The sequence below is a fragment of the Eretmochelys imbricata genome, chromosome 3 (assembly GCF_965152235.1).
Source record: "Eretmochelys imbricata isolate rEreImb1 chromosome 3, rEreImb1.hap1, whole genome shotgun sequence".
NCBI classification, from domain to species: domain Eukaryota; kingdom Metazoa; phylum Chordata; order Testudines; family Cheloniidae; genus Eretmochelys; species Eretmochelys imbricata.
In genome coordinates, this window is record NC_135574.1 from 4,166,747 (window position 1) to 4,186,984 (window position 20,238).

The 20,238-nt window shown below is 50.0% G+C and overlaps 1 protein-coding gene across 1 annotated transcript; it reads right to left on the reverse strand.

The window, feature by feature from the left end:
* Positions 1 to 937: 937 nt before the first annotated feature.
* CIB4 (calcium and integrin binding family member 4) lies at positions 938 to 19,305 on the reverse strand. The gene is made up of 4 exons (XM_077811448.1): positions 19,231 to 19,305; positions 7,025 to 7,166; positions 1,255 to 1,364; positions 938 to 1,030 (listed from the first exon to the last, which is right to left on the reverse strand). Exons 1-4 carry the CDS (start codon positions 19,303 to 19,305, stop codon positions 938 to 940), a joined length of 420 nt encoding a protein of 139 aa, XP_077667574.1.
* Between the last annotated feature and the right edge of the window lie 933 nt (positions 19,306 to 20,238).

Here is a 20,238-nt window from a genome sequence, read left to right on the forward strand (position 1 = left end):
TTTCCCCACTGGAGAACAAAGGACTGGGAAGGTGTGAGGTGGAGGGATAAGTGTTGGCTGCTGGAAGGAGTCGGGGCTCTCATCTGGGAACTGACCAAGGGGGTCAGAAGGAGAGACAGACAGAACTTAAACAATGGGGTTCACTACAGCTTGGCTGGGCTGTGGGCTAACCAGAGTGGACTTGGGCTATGCTTTAACCTGCCGATCTCCATGATAACCTACGGACTTCCTCGGCTGGATTCCAGCTGACTATTTTGACAACACTGGTTGAGAGTCACTGCAATGCTGGGCGCATTAATCCTTGAAGAGCAGACAAGTCTCTACCAGGAGTCTGGCTCAGTTGGACCCGATGAACAGAGCTCATGGTGTGAAAGGGGAGCCCCAGAGGTTCAGTCTAAGGAGGTGGTGAGGGTACATGATGCTCACCAAAGGACGAGTGAGACCCCTTGGGGGTCTAGCACATTGCAGGGGGTCTGGCACTTTGCAGGGGCTCCTCCTAAAGTCCGTTCCAAAGCTGAGATTGTAGCACTGATCCTGTGGATCCATGACACCTAGAATATTTCAATAGCCTGTTTTTCTAGCACAAGATCGGGCATTACTTTTGTAGGCCAGAAGGGACCACCGTGATCATCTATTCTGACCTCCTGCATAGCACCGACCAGAGACCTGCTCCCCCATAATTCCTAGAGCAGAGCTTTCAGATAAACAGCCGATCTTGATTGAAAAATGCCAGTGATGGGAGTATCCGTCCCGACCCTTGGTAAATGGTTCCAATGGCACGTAAGCCCTTGCTTAGAGAACAGTGCAATCCAACATCTAGGCAGGAGGCAAGCGGAGCCAGCTGCCTGCTGTACAACATGACCTCCTTTACTTTTCCCATGTCCTCTCCCCACCCCTCCCACTTGTCTGTTTCATCCACCTGTCACAATAATCGCACTTACTGTAAAAAATCGGGCGATTTCGACATGGCGTGCTCAAACTCCGCGAAGGACAGCATGTTGTCATTGTCCAGGTCGGCCTCCTCCAGCACCTGTTGGGATGGGATGGGAGAGAGACAGACAAAAGCCACAGAGGGGAGAGAAGGATTAGCACTGCTATGTTCAGGTAGACCCAGCAGGTGTTGTGTTATAAGGTATGAGGCTAGAGGTAAAACAATCCATCCCAGAAAGAGCGATAACAGCGTGATTGGTAACACCGTGAAGCCACAGAGGATACCATGTGAACAAACCATATAGTAGGAACGTGGACACGTACATGGTTTGTCAGTGTGATGAGCTCTTCCTCCGTTAGGCCATCGCTGTTTAACAGTCGCTGGATGATGCTCTGCAGGTCTTCCTCTTTGATAAAGCCGTTCTCATTGAAATCTGTTGGCAAGAGCCATTTGAAAATGCAATGAGAAGACTAATTGGACCTGGGGTTTTGTTACAATTTGTGACTGCAGGAGGCCTAAGCTCCATGGGGCTAGGCACTGCATAAAATGGACCAAAACCATGTTCCCTGCCCCAAAGAGGCTAAACAGAATTGACAATGAAGACTGGTTGATATTTTTCAGTGGAAACTGTTTCTCAGTGGAAGGCTGGGGCCTTGTTAAATGCATTTGTGTTTGAAAAGTGTCTTGGGTCTACAGAACATTTTGAATGTTCATTGAAAAACTAAATGTTCCCAAATCAAAATATTTCATAGAATCATAGAATATCAGGGTTGGAAGGGACCTCAGGAGGTCATCTAGTCCAACCCCCTGCTCAAAGCAGGACCAAGCCCCAACTAAATCATCCCAGCCAGGGCTTTGTCAATCCTGACCTTAAAAACTTCTAAGGAAGGAGATTTCACCACCTCCCTAGGTAACGCAGTCCAGTGTTTCACCACCCTCCTAGTGAAAAAGTTTTTCCTAATATCCAACCTAAACCTCCCCCACTGCAACTTGAGACCATTACTCCTTGTCCTGTCATCTGCTACCACTGAGAACAGTCGAGAGCCATCCTCTTTTGAACCCCCTTTCACGTAGTTGAAAGCAGCTATCAAATCCCCCCTCATTCTTCTCTTCCGCAGACAAAACGTCCCCAGTTCCTTCAGCCTCTCCTCATAAGTCATGTGTTCCAGTCCCCTAATCATTTTTGTTTCCCTCCGCTGGACTCTTTCCAATTTTTCCACATCCTTCTTGTAGTGTGGAGCCCAAAACTGGACACAGTACTCCGGATGAGGCCTCACCAATGTCGAATAGAGGGGAAAGATCACGTCCCTCGATCTACTGGCAATGCCCCTACTTATACAGCCCAAAATGCCATTGGCCTTCTTGGCAACAAGGGCACACTGTTGACTCAGATCCAGCTTCTTGTCCACTGTAACCCCTAGGTCCTTTTCTGCAGAACTGCTGCCTAGCCAGTCCGTCCCTAGTCTATAGCGGTGCATGGGGTTCTTTCGTCCTAAGTGTAGGACTCTGCAATTGTCCTTGTTGAACCTCATCAGATTTCTTTTGGCCCAATCCTCCAATTTGTCTAGGTCCCTCTGTATCCTATCCCTACCCTCCAGCGTATCTACCTCTCCTCCCAGTTTAGTGTAATCTGCAAACTTGCTGAAGGTGCAATCCACGCCATCCTCCAGATCATTTATGAAGATACTGAACAAAACCGGCCCCAGGACCGACCCTTGGGGCGCTCCACTTGATACCGGCTGCCAACTAGACATGGAGCCATTGATCACTATTTGGATATACTGCTGCAGTGCCTCATGGGAGTTGCAATTCAGGTGCTCCGTAACCCCATTCTCCTCCATGGTCTGAGCTCCTCTGCCAGAATACATCTCCCATGATACAACATGTCCCCTCTCCAAGAGAAGAGACTGTGGTGCATCATGGGAATTGTAGTCTAACCAGGGAGCCTGGCCTATAGAGAAGAAAGGGAGCATGAGGCCCTCAACTACAGCTCCCACAAGGCATCACGGCAACATTTCAGAACTGAAATAATTTGGTCTTCAAATTTTTCACCAAAAAAATCAAGATTTCTGGGGGGAAAAAGATCTCCTGTTTCCTGACCAGTCCTACTTATAGTTTAAAGATTGTTCCTTTCATTATGATCCCTACCTCCTCCCTTTGTGGTACCTACCCTGGGCCCACCATGACTAGGAGCTCAGCGCTTGGCTGAAGTGGTGGGGCCCTGAGCAAATTCATGAGTGAAGGCAGGACTCATCCCTCCCCACCTGTGGAATTGCTCCAGGTGGGGACCATTTTAGGAGGAGTCTGAGGTAGAGGAATTGCGGGCATGGGGCCCAAAGAGGGGGTAGAAATAGCCCTGCTGAAGAGAGAACGTGCAGGCAGGTAGCCACCCTTCCTCTCGTAACTGCTGCCTGTTGGAAACGGAAACCAGGAAGACGTGCTCCTGGTCAGCACAAGGGCAACTCTGCAGAGCCATCGGTGGCATGCGTGTGGTGACAGTGTAGCCCCCTCCGAAGGAGGCAGGGTCTGACTACAAGGGGGTGACGAGGACACAGCCAAACACCCTCAGAAAAAGATGGGTGGGGCGGAACGTTTCTGAGTCTAAGTTCCCGCCAAGCTTTGCTGGAGCAACTTGTGCTTATTGGACTCAACGTATGTTAGGTGCAGAAGGCTGGTGTGGTGGATCAGGTGCTGGACTTGGTCTCGGGACACCTGTGTTTAATTCCGGGCTCAGCCACAGACTTCCTGTGTGACCTTGGGCAAGTCACTTAGACTGAGGTTTTTAAAGGTATTAGGCCAGGGCGCAAGACGGCACGCAAGCCGATTTTTAATGGCACACTGCTGCCTGCCGGGTCCCAGCCGCCGGCCCCGCTCAGCGCCCGCTGCCGAACCCAGGCCGGGACCCCGGCAGGCAGCAGCATGCCATTAAAAATCCTGCCCCCCCGGCCCGATCTCCGCCCCTCCCCCGCAGGGGCAGGGTGAAGAAGCTTGGTCCTGCCGGCTGCTGCTGCAGGGCAGGCAGGCTCCCCCCTCCCCCCCCCTGTGCTGGGGTCCTGCCCCTCCTCCTCTCCCTCCCTGCTGCCGATCAGCTGATGGCCCTTGCGAGGGAGGGGGAGAAGCGGAGCCGCAGCACGCTCGCTGCTCCGGGGAGGAGGTGGAGAAGAGGTGGGGACGGGGCCTTGGGGAAGGGGGGTGGAATCAGGGCATATCCCCTCCAGCCCCCTGCTGTAAGCCACTCTGGGCGGGGGGCTGGGAACACCCCCATGACCCCAGTCCACACCCCCAGCCCTCTGCCCTGACCCCTGCATCCCCCCCCACACACACCCCAGCCTCTTCCCTGATCTCTGCATGCCCCCATGACCCCAGCCCTAACTCCAGCATCCCCCACACATACCCAGCCCCCACACCCTCTGCCCTGACTCCTGCACCCCCCTCACACGCCCTCTGCCCTGACTCCTGCACCCTCCCAGCCCTCTGCCCTGAGCCCTGCACCCCCCACGACCCCAGCCTTGACTCCAGCACCTCCCACACATACCCAGCCCCCCCATGCCCTGATTCCTGCATCCTCCTCACACACCCCCATCCCCCTGCCCTGACTCCTGCACCCCCAGACATACCCAGCCCCCCCACCCTGTGCTTTGACTCTTGCACCCCCACATTCTCACCCTCACCGTGAGCACCAAACGGGAGCTCCTGTACCTCCCCCCCCACATTCCTACCTGCACCCCTTGCACCAAATGGGAGCTGCCCAGGTAAGAACTCCACACCCAAACCTCCTGCCCCAACCCTGAGCCCCCGCCCTCATTCTAGCTCCTGGCCAGACCCTGCACCCCAACCCCCAGCCTGCTCCTTCACCCCCAGCCCTGTGCTCAGTGCACTTCCACCCTCAGCTTAGTGCAGAGAGAGAGGAAGAGAATGGCCAGAACCAGGGAGAAGGTAGGTACCCACTGTGTGTGGGCAGGGCCGGGACCCCAGACTGGCAGCAGGCTGAGCGGGGCCGGCAGCCGGGACCCTGGCTGGCAGGAACCGGTGGACAGAACCCCAGACCAGCAGCAGGCTGAGAGGCAGCAGGCTGAGCGGCTCAGCCCACTGCCAGTGTGGGGTCCCAGCTGCCGGCCCCACTCAGCCCGCTGCCCATCTGGGGTTCTGGCTGCTGGCCCCTTGCCAGCTGGGGTCCTGGCCGCAGGCCCCGCTCAGCCTGCTGCCAGCCTAGGTGAATGGAACCCCAGGCTGGCAGCGGGCCGGCAGCGTAAGATCAGCATTTTAATTTAATTTTAAATGAAGCTTCTTAAACATTTTGAAAACCTTGTTTACTTTACATATGACAATAGTTTAGTTATATAGTATATAGACTTACAGAGAGAGACCTTCTAAAAAAGGTTAAAATGTATCACTGGCACGCGGAAACCTTAAAGTGAATAAATGAAGACTCGACACACCACTTCGGAAAGGTCGCTGACCCCTGTATTAGGCATTGCAACGCGGAGCATAGCAACTCCTAAATGCCTTTAAAAATCTGGGCCGCTGTCTACCCAATGCATGAGCTCCCCACCTGTGAGGTGGTGGTCATAGTCCTTCCCTACTTCACAGGAGAAAGCAAAATCCATGAATAAGTGCGAGGTGAGTAGATATGGTGGTGATGACAATAATACAGATAATAAATAATAATTTAGGCCAAGATTTTCCAAAGTGACAGGTAATTCTGTGTACCCGCATGCTTACATACCCAACTGAAGGTGCCGGGGTGCCCCAAGAACCTCTTAATGCCTCCTGTCCGAGGGGTTGTAGGAATCTCCTAATTCTGGGTGCACGGTAAGGTGCACCAAAGAGCGTCATGAAAGGCCTCAAATGGAAGCTGGCGTGACACTGGCCATTGATATCACTGTGCAATGTGTGTACAGATCCCATCTAAGGAGTTATGTACATAGGGTGAAAATACGTCCTTCAAGTCTGCATCGAGGTATTAGGCAACAGCCAAGGTGACAAAGAGGTGATGAAAGAGGCAGCGTCTGCCTTCCCCGCTATCTGTTTTCATGTAAACTGAGTATTGTCTCGTTCCCAAGGGGTCCCCTATAAGCAGTGTGGACTGAGGCAAATGAGGGAGTGTAAGAAAGAAGTCCAGAAAGGAATTAACAGGAAGAGAAACCCGGCTGGGGAAGAGAACCTGATCTTGAGGTTTGCTTGAGTATATTGGGGGGGGGGGTGAGAGGGGCAAAGGGGACGCCCAGGCACCCTTCACTGAGGGGAAACAAGGACAGCGATCTTGCTTCATGAGAAAGGATCTCAAGCCAGATGTGTAGAGACCTTTGGGTGAGATAAGCTTCTTTAGACAAGAGCAGGACTTGTTAGTTAAGTCTGGTGTCTAGAAAGCATGGTCTGATTTTCTTTCACATGTAGCCATTTGTTTCCTATATCCTCGTTCACTATCCCTTGGCTCTCCAGTCTTTGATAGTAAGCCTGTTTTTCTTTACACTATAAATCTACCTCAGTGCTGTGGTGCGCAGCAAAGTGCTGATCCTGAGTTGGACCTTACAGGCCGGTGTGCCCTGCTCCGTTGGGAACAGCAGGCCTGGCAGTTCTGTGAGTGTCCAGAGACGCTCTGAGACCTCGGGGGTTGGTGAGTGTCTGTCACTATCGAGACCTGGAGGGCACCATTTGCGCTGCCAGAGGCTGTTGGTTTCAGGGAGCTGATCCACAGCGGGCACAGACAAGCCTGCCTCACGTGAAGGGCAGGGAGTGGGGAAGTGCTGGGGCGTGTCACTGCCTGCATTTCAAAGGGCTGCTCAGCACTGGCTGAGAACCTGACCCCTGGGAGCAGGTGCACGTCGGGCACCCGAAATCACTCGTTACATTTTAAAATCTTGGCCTGTTTGTTCCAATGCATAAATGAGTAGCTGCTGCAGGCTTTAAGCGCATGGGTTATTAAAACGCACACGTCAAAAGCTAACTCATCTGTCACAACACCAGCGCAGTAAAACCCTGTGTCCCAGGAGCCCAGATGAAACCCTGCACGATCTCGCCACGCACCCTGGGGACGGCTTGGCGCTTTGTTGGCTTGTTAAATCTTGCTGCTGGTGGAGTGGGACTTCTTACCGTAAATGCAAAAGGCATATTCTATTTTTAGACGGGGACTAGCTTTGTCGCTGAAGACAGAGGCCATGCCTAAGACATCCTCGAACGTAAAGGTGCCATCCATGAAGAACACTCGGCAAATTCTGTCCCTAAAGGGATTCACCTACGTGAAAAGAAGCGGGATTTGTTTAAATATACCCTGCTTATATATATATATACTGCAGACAATCCCATGTCCCAGCCAAACCCTCTTTTAAAAGAATTCTTGACATGTAGGAAATGCCAGAATTAAGGCTACCTGGACAACTGTAATGGACTAGGTGGTACTGAGACAGTATTTTGGGTACCTTTATGCTCCCGTTTTTTTGTCTGCACCTCAGCTTGACCCTTTGCTGAATCACAGGCCAGAGTCTGTCTTTCCATGACTTTTCAGAAAGTATTACACACAGTTTAACCTCAAGTAGGTGAGTCTAATTCCTAGTCAGCTTCAAAGGGAGAGACACAATTTCTGAGTAACCAATTAACACACACCCAGCACTGTAAATGGTCCATGGAATTGAGTATATTGGGGGGGGGGGGTGAGAGGGGCAAAGGGGACGCCCAGGCACCCTTCACTGAGGGGAAACAAGGACAGCAATCTTGCTTCATGAGAAAGGATCTCAGCCAGATGCGGCGAGACCTTTGGGTGAGATAAGCTTCTTTAGACAAGAGCAGGACTTGTTAGTTAAGTCTGGTGTCTAGAAAGCATGGTCTGATTTTCTTTCACATGTAGCCATTTGTTTCCTATATCCTCGTTCACTATCCCTTGGCTCTCCAGTCTTTGATAGTAAGCCTGTTTTTCTTTACACTATAAATCTACCTCAGTGCTGTGGTGCGCAGCAAAGTGCTGATCCTGGCTAACGCTTAAAGAAAAGCTATTAGATTGTAAATCTCCTGGTGTCACTCACACTGACAGCAACACTTTGCCATCTTACATATATTTCAGGGCATCGTTTCAACATAACACACTTTATCACACACACAAACAGACCCATTTCTCTCTGATCTTCTCTCAGACATGATTCATCAGTCTCTATGGTGTGGCCATAGTAGGTTCTGTTTTCTTCAGAGCTTAACTCTTGGCTGAAGCATAGGCCAGATTGCCATCTTGTCAGAAGGCCTTGCACAGTGTTAAACTTCAGAGCTATTGTATGTAAAACCGTGAGCAATGGAGGGCCATAGTTCCCAGTCACTTCATGGGGAAGCAGCAGCCACTTTCTTAGTAAATGCTCACATCTTGTAAATAATATGAAATATTGTTTGGAATATGTAGACAAAAGCTTTCAGGCAGTACGTCTACTGGTGTTTCTTGTACCGATTCTCCCCCTTTTGTTTCTGTCTCAAACATTCACATCTAAGGTTTCCACATAACAGTTTCTGTACATCAGCTCACACGTCAAAACGCGGATCTTCTTTGCAGTGTGAGCGGAGTAGTATGATCGTGGGTCACCTGGACTCTTCAGAGCTGGAGAAATGGCAGTGTCCCTCACTCCTGTCAAACACTTTGGACCCTGGCAGCGAACAAACCCTCTGGGGAGCTCCCCAGCTAGCAGCTTCCAGCCCTTGGGGCAGTAGCTGACTGGGCCTCTCAGTTGCTGGTGAAACACAAATCTGTAGCCTGTGTCCAAAGTGCTCCAGGGATCGGGATCAGCCTATAAAGTATTGCCCGAGCATCCCTGGCTCCTCCCATGACCCAGAGTACCAAATGCTGCAGTATAAAGCGTGTGGATTGTATAACCTTAACTCTGCCCCCGTGGGCATTACGCTATACTCTTTGAGTATATGACCACATACCATTTTCCCCCACAGGACCCCTGCCCCATTCCATGCACAGGCCGGATGAATGAGATCAGGGCTGTGTACTGAAGGAGGCTGCTGTTTGTAGGCTCCCTGACCCTCGCTGCAAAAAAGTGGCAGATAAGCAGCGAATGAGGCGGGAATTGCGGGAAGAAAAAAAAGAGGGTCTCATGGTAAGACAGTTGAATGCCCTGCTGGAAAACTAGATTCAGGCCCTGTCTCTGGCACAGAGGCCCTGTGTGATGTTGGGCAAGCCATTGAAACCAGCATTTTCGCAGCTGGCCCCTGATTAGGTGCTCATTTTCTGGGTGAGCAGCACAACAGATAAGTATACTTTAAAATACACTATTTGTAAATCATCCTTTATAACCACGTATTATTTGTCCGGTGGTGGCCCAGAGACCTACGCAGGTAAGGGATATATACATCCATACCCGCCGCTTGTACAAAGACAGGAATTTAAAGGTCGCAAACCCACGACGTTATTTCCATAAGCAAGTAACCATCTATTCCCACCACTGTAATCCTCATCCTCTCCCTGCCCCCACACCTCCCATTACAAAATGTTGTCTCAGGGCTTGGCTGCGTGACCCGCAGGATCGACTGGCAGCGATCGATCCAGCGGGGGTTGATTTATCGCGTCTAGTCTAGACGTGATAAATCGACCGCCGAGCGCTCTCCCGTCGCCTCCGGTACTCCACCAGGGCAAGCGATGCAGGCGGAGTTGACGGGGAAGCATCAGCAGTTGACCCACTGCAGTGAAGACACCACGGTGAGTAGATGTAAGTACATCCGCTTCAGCTACGTTATTCACGTAGCTGAAGTTGCGTAACTTAGATCGATTCCCCCCCCCCCCGCCCAGTGTAGACCAGGCCTCAGTGTATATGGTTCGTCTATATAGAGAGTGCTATCTACTGGCAGGGACAGAAAATAGCATCTGTTGTACCATTCAGACAGGGTTGTGACAGGGTCGGGCCAGATGGCTCCAGGAGAGTAATAGAAGGCAGATATATTAGCCCCAGGCTAAGTAGGTCCCTTTTCCCTGGGTAAGGTAACAGGGAAGGTTCCAGAACAATCAGGAACCTTCTGGAGACAATTAAGACAGGCTGATTAGAACACCTGCAGCCAATCAAGAAGCTGCTAGAATCAATTAAGGCAGGCTAATCAGGGCACTTGGGTTTAAAAAGGAGCTCACTTCAGTTTGTGGTGTGCGTGTGAGGAGCTGGGAGCAAGAGGCGCGAGGAGCTGAGAGCGAGAACGCGGACTGTTGGAGGACTGAGGAGTACAAGCATTATCAGGCACCAGGAGGAAGGTCCTGTGGTGAGGATAAAGAAGGGGTTGGGAGGAGGCCATGGGGAAGTAGCCCAGGGAGTTGTAGCTGTCGCCCAGCTGTTCCAGGAGGCAGTCTAGACAGCTGCAATCCACAGGGCCCTGGGCTGGAACCTGGAGTAGAGGGCAGGCCTGGGTTCCCCCAAACCTCCCAACTCCTGGTCAGACACAGGAGGAGTCGACCTGGACTGTGGGTTCAGAAAAACGGCCAAGCTGAGGGCTGCCGTGAAGCTCCAAGGTGAGCAAATCCGCCGTTAAGCGCAAGACCCACCAAGATAGAGCAGGAACTTTGTCACAACGTGTAGGTTACATAAAGTTGTTGCTAATCAAACAGATTCCTGGGTGCGTCGCAATACCTGTGACTGCTCTTTTAAATCTTACATAGTTTCCCCACAACCCCTTTGAAAAGCTTTATGCAAATCCCCTTTAGAATGATGAAACTCTGGGAGCCCGTCGGGCTCAGATCATGGAGTACGTTACATAGCGTCAACTAAGACAGGAGCAATGGTCTCAAGTTGCAGTGGGGGAGGTCTAGGTTGGATATTTGGAAACACTATTTCACTAGGAGGGTGGTGAAGCACTGGAATGGGTTCCCTAGGGAGGTGGTGGAATCTCCTTCCTTAGATGTTTTTACGGTCAGGCTTGACACAGCCCCGGCTGGGATGATTTAGTCGGGGATCGGTCCTACTTTGAGCAGGGGGTGGGACTAGATGACCTCCTGAGGTCCCTTCCAACCCTGATCTGCTGTGATTCATAGAATCATAGAATGTCAGGGTTGGAAGGGACCTCCGGAGGTCATCTAGTCCAACCCCCTGCTCAAAGCAGGGCCAAACCCCCATAGTTGGTTTAGTTAGCAGGACCAAACCCCCAGATCCCTAAATGGCCCCCTCAAGAATTGAACTCACAACCCTGGGTTTAGCAGGCCAATGCTCAAACCACTGAGCTATCCCTCCCCCAGCAGGGTTCTTACAAAGAGGAGAGCTGTAAAAGGATGAGGGGACCATTTGTTCTGTGTCTGAGCCGCACTCAGCACTCTGGGGCCCTGGGACTGTGACCGGGCTTCCTCCAGTGTTGCCAAATTAAAAACTCATGATTTCTCAACCACATCTCGTGCGCGTGGGGAGCCTGGTCCACTGAGGCAGCACCGCAGCGGTGCAAGGTACACCGGTTCTTGTAGAGCAAAACGAGGAAAGGCAAACGACAAGTGATGGTCTACTGCCATCTAGTGGGGGGCGGGACTTCCTTTTCCAGACCAACATAAGTAGAAACGCACGTATGGCTGACAGCGATAAACATTTCTTTCCCTTTTTAAGCAACAGTAAAAATAGGGTGATGGTTTTCTTCCACCTGCTGTCCGGAAACAAGTGCTCACAAAAATGGAGAGAACATGTTCGAACCACAGTGAGCTGTAGCCCACGAAAGCTTATGCTCAGATACATGTGTTAGTCTCTAAGGTGCCACAAGTCCCCCTGTTCTTTTTTGGGGGCTAGCAAGGTGGTCACAGCAAATACTTCAGCCCCAAGTAGCAGCAGTAGGTCAAGTTACAAAACTAGCATGTCAAAGAGAGTAAAAATGTTTCCTGCAAGAGGGTCTCTCTCTCATATACACACACAACTAGGGTTGCCAACTTTCTGACTGCAGACAACCGAACACCCTTGCCCCGCCCCCCTGCCCGAGGCCCCGCTCCTGCCACACCCCTTCGCCGAGGCCCAGCCCCCGCTCACTTCATCCCTCCTCCCTCCGTCGCTCGCTCTCCCCCACCCTTGCTCACTCACTCATTTTCACCAGGCTGGGGCAGGGGTGCAGGAGGGGGCTCAGGGCTGGGAGGTGGAGCCGAGGGGTTTGGAGTGTGGGAGGGGGCTCCAGGCTGGGCAGAGGGTTGCGGTATGGGAGGAGGTGTGGGGCGCGGGCTCTGTGAGGGAGTTGGGGCGTGGGAGGGGGCTCAGGGCTGCGGGAGGAGGTTCAGGGTGTGGGGCGGGCTCCTAGTGTGGGGCGGGCTCCAAGCAGTGCTTACCTGAGGTGGCTCCCAGAAGTGGTGACATGTCCCTGCAGCCCCTATGGACCAGGGAGGATCCGCACGCTGCTCTGACACAAAGGCGCCGCCCCAACAGCTCCCATTGGCCACTGTTCCCAGCCAATGGGAGCTGTGGAGCTGGTGCTCGGGGCAGGAGCAGTGCATGGAGCCTTTCTGGCTGCCCCTGAGCTAGGGGCTGCAGGGACATGTCACTGCTTCCAGGAGGTGCGCACAGCCAGGGAAGGCAGGGAGCCTGCCTTAGCCCCACTATGCCGCCAATTGGACTCTTAATGGCCCGGTCAGCGGTGCTGACTGGAGCCACCAGGGTCCCTTTCCGACCTGGCGTTCCAGTCAAAAACCAGACACTTGGCAATCCTAACACACACACAGAAGCAGTTGGGATTTGGAGCCTATAAAATGTGTTAGGTTCATAGAATCATAGAATACCAGGGTTGGAAGGGACCTCAGGAGGTCATCTAGTCCAACCCCCTGCTCAAAGCAGGACCAATCCCCAATTAAATCATCCCAGCCAGGGCTTTGTCAAGCCTGACCTTAAAAACCTCCAAGGAAGGAGATTCCACCACCTCCCTAGGTAACCCATTCCAGTGCTTCACCACCCTGCTAGTGAAAAAGTTTTTCCTAATATCCAACCTAAACCTCCCCCACTGCAACTTGAGACTATTACTCCTCGTTCTGTCATCTGCTACCACTGAGAACAGCCTAGATCCATCCTCTTTGGAACCCCCTTTCAGGTAGTTGAAAGCAGCTATCAAATCCCCCCTCATTCTTCTCTTCTGCAGACTAAACAATCCCAGTTCCCTCAGCCTCTCCTCATAAGTCATGTGTTCCAGTCCCCTAATCATTTTTGTTGCCCTCCACTGGATGCTTTCCAATTTTTCCACATCCTTCTTGCAGTGTGGGGCCCAAAACTGGACACAGTACTCCAGATGAGGCCTCACCAATGTCGAATAGAGGGGGACGATCACGTCCGTTGACCTGCTGGAAATGCCCCTACTTATACATCCCAAAATGCCATTAGCCTTCTTTGCAACAAGGGCACACTTTTGACTCATGTCCAGCTTCTCGTCCACTGTAACCCCTCGGTCTTTTTCTTAAGAAATAAGCAGATGTTAGGGTTTGACCTAAGAAAGACTAAGAAAAGAGGAGTATGGGAAATTGTGCTTGTTAGTGGGAGCAAAAGTTAGAGCTAAGCTGGAGACAGTAAAATGGGAAAACTGATGTTAGCAACGATCCGGCCCAGCTTATACTGGGGCCATGTTTTGGTTCTAACTGGTTTTAGCGGGCTTTGTAATAAGTGTTTGAGGGTGTGGAATGTTTTACTGAAATGCTCCCTACAGTGACAGTGTGGGGAGAGCCTTGGTACAGATGTTAATTTAAATAGTTTCTGATGTAAAGAGCCACTACAGAGGCGGCTGAAATGTGAATATGGTAATGGGTTGGCTTAATATGAGTTAGTATTACAAAGGAGAATAAAATGAGTGGCCTTGCTAAATTAGGAGCACTCCAATTAACATCCAGAGAGTACTGTTAGGTTACAGGGTAAGAAGGCTGGTCATGCTGTTGTCAGTGGATCACCCACTGATACACCATTCCATCATTTGATGTGTGTATCATGGTAACATCAGTGTCAACCGTAGGCCTGTTTGCTTAACTCATCGTTTTTCGTTTGAATAAAGTTTGGCTCTGCCATTCAAAGCATCATCCAGGGTCCTGTAGTCAATTCAGTTGTCTGTAGCTGAGCTGAAAACCAAGTTTGGTTTATTGAGTGCTTAGCTTTAGCCACGTAATATTAATTGGGAACCCTTAAAATGCAAAATTACAGGTTCAATCTCACAAATGCTTACGCCTGCAAAGTACATTTACTTACAGGAGCAACCCCATTGAGTTCAATGGGATTACTCATGGGAGTGAAGATACCTTCTTAAGTGTCTGCAGGATCAGACCCTTCAATTTGTATGTAAGAACTAGGCTCTCTATGAATGCCCTCAATTGCTGGGACAACACAGCATTTGAAATAGCAGCGATCCCAAGACCTTATCTGGAGTGGAAAGGGTTTGCCGGCATAGCTGTCATAGAATCATAGAATATCAGGGTTGGAAGGGACCTCAGGAGGTCATCTAGTCCAACCCCCTGCTCAAAGCAGGACCAACCCCAACTAAATCATCCCAGCCCGGGCTTTGTCAAGCCTGACCTTAAAAACCTCTAAGAATGGAGATCCCACCACCTCCCTAGGTAACCCATTCCAGTGCTTCACCACCCTGCTAGTGAAAAAGTTTTTCCTAATATCCAACCTAAACCTCCCCCACTGCAACTTGAGACCATTACTCTTCGTTTTGCCATCTGGTACCACTGAGAACAGTCTAGCTCCATCCTCTTTGGAACCCCCTTTCAGGTAGTTGAAAGCAGCTATCAAATCCCCCCTCATTCTTCTTTTTTGCAGACTAAACAAAACTGGGGGGATTTGATAGCTGCTTTCAACTACCTGAAAGGGGGTTCCAAAGAGGATGGATCGGGGGGGGGGGGGGCAAAACTGGACACAATACTCCAGATGTGGCCTGACTAGTGCTGAATAGAGGGGAATAAAGCACACTATTGACTCATATCCAGCTTCTCATCCACTGTAATCCCCAGGTCCTTTTCTGCAGAACTGCTGCCGAGCCATTCGGTCCCTAGTCTGTAGTGGTGCATGGGATTCTTCTGTCCTAAGTGCAGGACTCTGCACTTGTCCTTGTTGAACCTCATCAGATTTCTTTTGGCCCAATCCTCCGATTTGTCTAGGTCCCTCTGGACCCTATCCCTACCCTCCAGCGTATCTACCTCTCCCCCCAATTAGTGTCATCTGTGAACTTGCTGAGGGTGCAGTCCATCCCGTCATCCAGATCATTAATAAAGATGTTGAACAAAACCAGCCCCACGAGAGACCCCTGGGGCACTCCGCTTGATACCGGCTGCCAACTAGACATCGAGACGTTGATCACTACCCATTGAGCCCAATGATCTAGCCAGATTTCTATCCACTTTATAGTCCATTCATCCAATCCATACTTCTTTAATTTGCTGGCAAGAATACTGTGGAAGATCATATCAAAAGCTTTGCTAAAGTCAAGGTATATCACATCCACCGCTTTTCCTATCCACAGAGCCAGTTATCTCATCCTAGAAGGCAATCAGGTTGGTCAGGCATGACTTGCCCTTGGTGAATCCACATTGACTGTTCCTAATCTGTTTTAGCCAGACAAGCCTGCATATTTTGCAACACTGCTGTAAGCCTGTGAGCAGAGAGGCAGCTAAAAGCAATGTGCTAACCAGCCCAATGCTGGTATAAGTTTGCCAGGTTTCAGAGTGGCAGATATAAGACTGTGGGCTGTGTCTGTGTTTTTGCAGCAGTGAGGTTGCGGGGTTCAGTGCCAGAGACAGAAGCTGCATTTTCTGTCTTTGCTGTTCTTTTCTCTCCCCTTTTGTAGGTGGCTGTCTTGCTTTTAATTCTTTGGAAAGGGGATCGAACTTTACCACCACCACTTTCAGTGCATCTCAACTAACTTCTTCTACATTCCCCAAGCAGGACAGCTAGCTATCTTTGGTATCTTCTAAGAGACTGTCGCACAAGGGGTTTTTTGCTCCTAAAAGCGCTCTCCAGCTAAAGGGGAAGGGAACAAGGGATGTAGGTAACATGAAAACCTTATTTAATACTTTACATTTGAAATGCTTTAACTGTTTTTGTTTCTGTGTCTGTAATAAAATGGTCAAAGGATTTTCAGTTGGTGTCAGGTCACTGTATATCGAAATTTATTTAACACTGTGGAATGCTGGAGAGCGGCTGGGGCATCTTGGACTCTGTGGGCCCCTATATTCCATCTATCTTAGTAGCACACCCCATTGTCCTGAAGAGGGCAGTGTTCCTCCTGCAAGGAACCTTTCCCAGAACTCTACCGTAAAGATGGCATCCAATGCTTACCCGAAAAGGGAGTGCTGCAAGCTTTTAACGGGGTGGGGGGGATCAACACCCCAGCTCCCTAGCGGCATGGCTCCACTAAAACAGATACTCCCGCTGGCTGCAGTACCCCCAGGAGTCCTGCAGGGGGTGGTAGTGGAATGTTCAACGGAAGACAATGGGGGTGTTAACAGCTTGAACCCAGGTTCAGTTCCTGGCTGAGCTACAGGCTCCCGGCATGACCTTGGCCAGGTCACTAACTCTGCCCTACCCCACAGGTCCCCATTGGTTTAATGTGTAGAACAGCACTTCCCGGCCTCAAAGAGATGTGGGAGGTGGAGCGGGGGGGAAATAAAATCCACAAATGAGGAGGAGATGCTCAGATATCACAGCACTGAGGGCCATATACGCAGATAATTTATGCTAATGAGAAGTTGCATATAACTAAGAAATTGCAAGGCGCTCCTATACTAGGCTAATGGGGGCCCTATCGGCACTGGTCAGACAGAACATTGGATAGTACAGCAGAGGGCTGGAGGGCTGCAAGTGTCTGTTGAAGTGGAAGTGATGAAGCTGCAAGTGTCTGTCTGTTGTTGAAATGTCTGGCGGGACGATCCTGGTCATTAGAACTTGTCTATACAGATATTTAGTGTGTGGCCAGCAGGGGTGTGCACCAGCCTTCCACACACCAAGGAAAAACAAACACGGGCTCTGGGACCCTCCCTGCTGACCAGGGTACAGAGTCTGGGCTCCAGCCTGAGTCCAAACGGCTGCCCAGGTTATTTTTAGTCTGGCAGTCTGAGCCCGGCGAGCCCAAGTCAGCCGACCCGGGCTTGGAGTCTTGCCACCCCGAAGTGGCCAGATTGACCCTGTGGTCATGCACTAAAAGTGCCCCAGTGCACTTTGAAAGAAGAAAAGGAGGACTTGTGGCACCTTAGAGACTAACCAATTTATTTGAGCATGAGCTTTCGTGAGCTACAGCTCACTTCATCGGATGCATCTGAAACCTGTCCTAATGCACTTTGATGGGCGGCTGTCATGTAAATTGGTGGAAACAATTCGAAATAGAACTATAAGATACCTAAAGGATCACGATACAAGAGAACGACGAGGAGTCCGGTGGCATCTTAAAGATTAACAGTTTTGGGCATATGCCCAAATAAATCTGTTAGTCTTTTAGGTGCCACTGGACTCCTCGTTGTTTTTGTGACTACAGACTAATACGGCAACCCCCTGATACTTGATAGAGACAACAGCGTGGCTGCTGTAATGGAAATTCTTGCCTCCCTGATCTGTTAGAAGACTGTGAGTGAAAGCAGAGGATAAAGGACAACTGGCTGATGCGATTTATATTGGGTTTGAGAGTCTCTGACAAAGTCCCTCACCAGACGCAAGTAAGAAAATGGAATGGTTCTGGGAGGAGAGGCAAAGTATTGTCCTGGAGCAGAAACTGGCTAAGAGACAGGCAGAGACAAACACCTACAAGATCTCTATCAAGCATTCTTACAACTACAATACCCACCTGCTGAAGTGAAGAAACAGATTGACAGAGCCAGAAGAGTACCCAGAAGTCACCTACTACAGGACAGGCCCAACAAAGAAAATAACAGAATGCCACTAGCCATCACCTTCAGCCCTCAACTAAAACCTCTCCAACGCATCATCAGGGATCTACAACCTATCCTGAAGTACGACCCATCACTCTCACAGATCTTGGCAGACAGGCCAGTCCTCGCTTACAGACAGCCCCCCAATCTGAAGCAAATACTCACCAGCAACCACACACCACACAACAGAACCACTAACCCAGGAACCTATCCTTGCAACAAAGCCCATTGCCAACTGTGCCCACATATCTGTTCAGGGGACACCATCATAGGGCCTAATAACATCAGCCACACTATCAGAGGCTTGTTCACCTGCACATCCACCAATGTGATCTATGCCATCATGTGCCAGCAATGCCCCTCTGCCATGTATATTGGTCAAACTGGACAGTCTCTACGTAAAAGAATAAATGGACACAAATCAGACATCAAGAATTATAACATTCATAAACCAGTCAGAGAACACTTCAATCTCTCTGGTCACTCGATTAGAGACCTAAAAGTCGCAATTCTTCAACAAAAAAACTTCAAAAACAGACTCCAATGAGAGACTGCTGAATTGGAATTAATTTGCAAACTAGATACAATTAATTTAGGCTTGAATAGAGACTGGGAGTGGATGGGTCATTACACAAAGTAAAACTATTTCCCCTTGTTTATTCCACCCCCCACTCTTCCTCAGACGTTCTTGTCAACTGCTGGAAATGGCCCACCTTGATTATCACTACAAAAGGTCCCCCCCCATCCCCCCTCCCCGCTCTCCTGCTGGTAATAGCTCACCTTAAGTGATCACTCTGGTTACAGTGTGTACGGTAACACCCATTGTTTCATGTTCTCTGTGTATATAAATCTCTCCACTGTATTTTCCACTGAATGCATCCGATGAAGTGAGCTGTAGTTCAGGAAAGCTTATGCTCAAATAAATTTGTTAGTCTCTAAGGTGCCACAAGTCCTCCTGTTCTTTTTGCAAATACAGACTAACACGGCTGCTACTCTGAAACAGGAAATAAATGGTGGATTTTCCTCACGGCCAAAGGTTAGCAGCAGGGGGCTGGACAGTTCTGTATTAGGAGCAATGTTGTTCCATATGTTGTTATGCTGAAAGGTGCTAAAAGCTGCTATGGGTGTGAGGGCTTGGATCCAAAGACAATCACAGACCTCGTTAAAGCTAATGTGTGTTTGCCAGAAGGATCAATTATGCCTCTTTCTAAGTAGCTGTAAAACCAGCTGCAAACAAACTATCTGAGATGCCAAGCTGCCTAGACGGAGGGGTTTCCCTGGTTGCAGACATAGGCGTTGGAGGCAGGCTTGAGTGACCGTGTGTGTGTGTGTGTGTGTGTGTGTGTGTGTGTGTGTGTGTGTGTGTATTGGAGGAAAAAGCCTGGAGAAGGAAATGTAAGCGTGACTCTGAGAGGATGCAAAGAGATGGAGCCTCTTGGGCACAGAGCAGCAGACTCGGTGATTTCTGAGTTAGGCAAAGAATGGTTACTTGCTTGACCGTAACTGTGGTTCTTTGAGATGTGTTGTCCACCTGGATTCCATCCTTGGTGCACATGTGTCCCATGCTTCTGAGAGCAGGTTTTTTTGGTCTGCTGGGGCCAGGCCTGTGGCCTAGATGTCCTCACATCACCCTACCCCTCCTTCTCCACCAACTTCAGGGCATAAAGGGTGGAACAGGCCCAACTGTCCCTCAATTCTTACCATCCATGGCTACATAGCATGGTCTAACCACTCCAGTAGATACCTAAGGTCCTTGGCGGGGATGTACTTGGGAGGCTAGTCCATGCAACTCCCCCCCGCTATCTTGGCTATGCTGCTATTATTACACGAGCTAATTTTGATCTAAGCTATCAAAGTTGTCTTGGAAAAGCCTATATGAGCTGCAGTCATGCCTCTTGATTCCAGTGTAGATATACCCTTTGGATCCGTCCTTTGTAAACAGACCTGATTATGCCAAGAATACACCAGTCTCATCTCAGCAATGTCTCCTCCTAACAGAAACAACCCTTCAAGACTCTGACTTTTGGCTAATGGCTTGGCCAAAGGAGCAACAATATTTATTAATGATCTGGAACAAGGAGTGAGCAGTGAAAAATGCCAGATGAAACGTGTTATTTAAACTAGTTAAGGCTACAGAAGGCCATGAATTGTTCCAGAAGGACTGAACAGCTCCAGGGCATGGCTGATGAGTTTCAGAGTTGGCAAAAGGTGATGTGCATTGGAAGGAATAAATCTGAACAATTCATACGGATTAATGGGCTCTGAATTACATGTAACCACTCAAAGGAAAGACCGGCTTATCATTAAAGACAGTTCAATGAAAACATCTGCTCAGTGCACGGGGGTGGTTAAAGCAGAGCAAACAAAACATTAGTGTGAATAAAGAACGAGATAGGGAAGAAGACTTAAAACATTCTAAACACAATTATAGACATGAATGAGGAGCCCTCCCGGGAAATGCTGTATTCATTTCTCAAAAAGGACCAAGTAGAAAGTG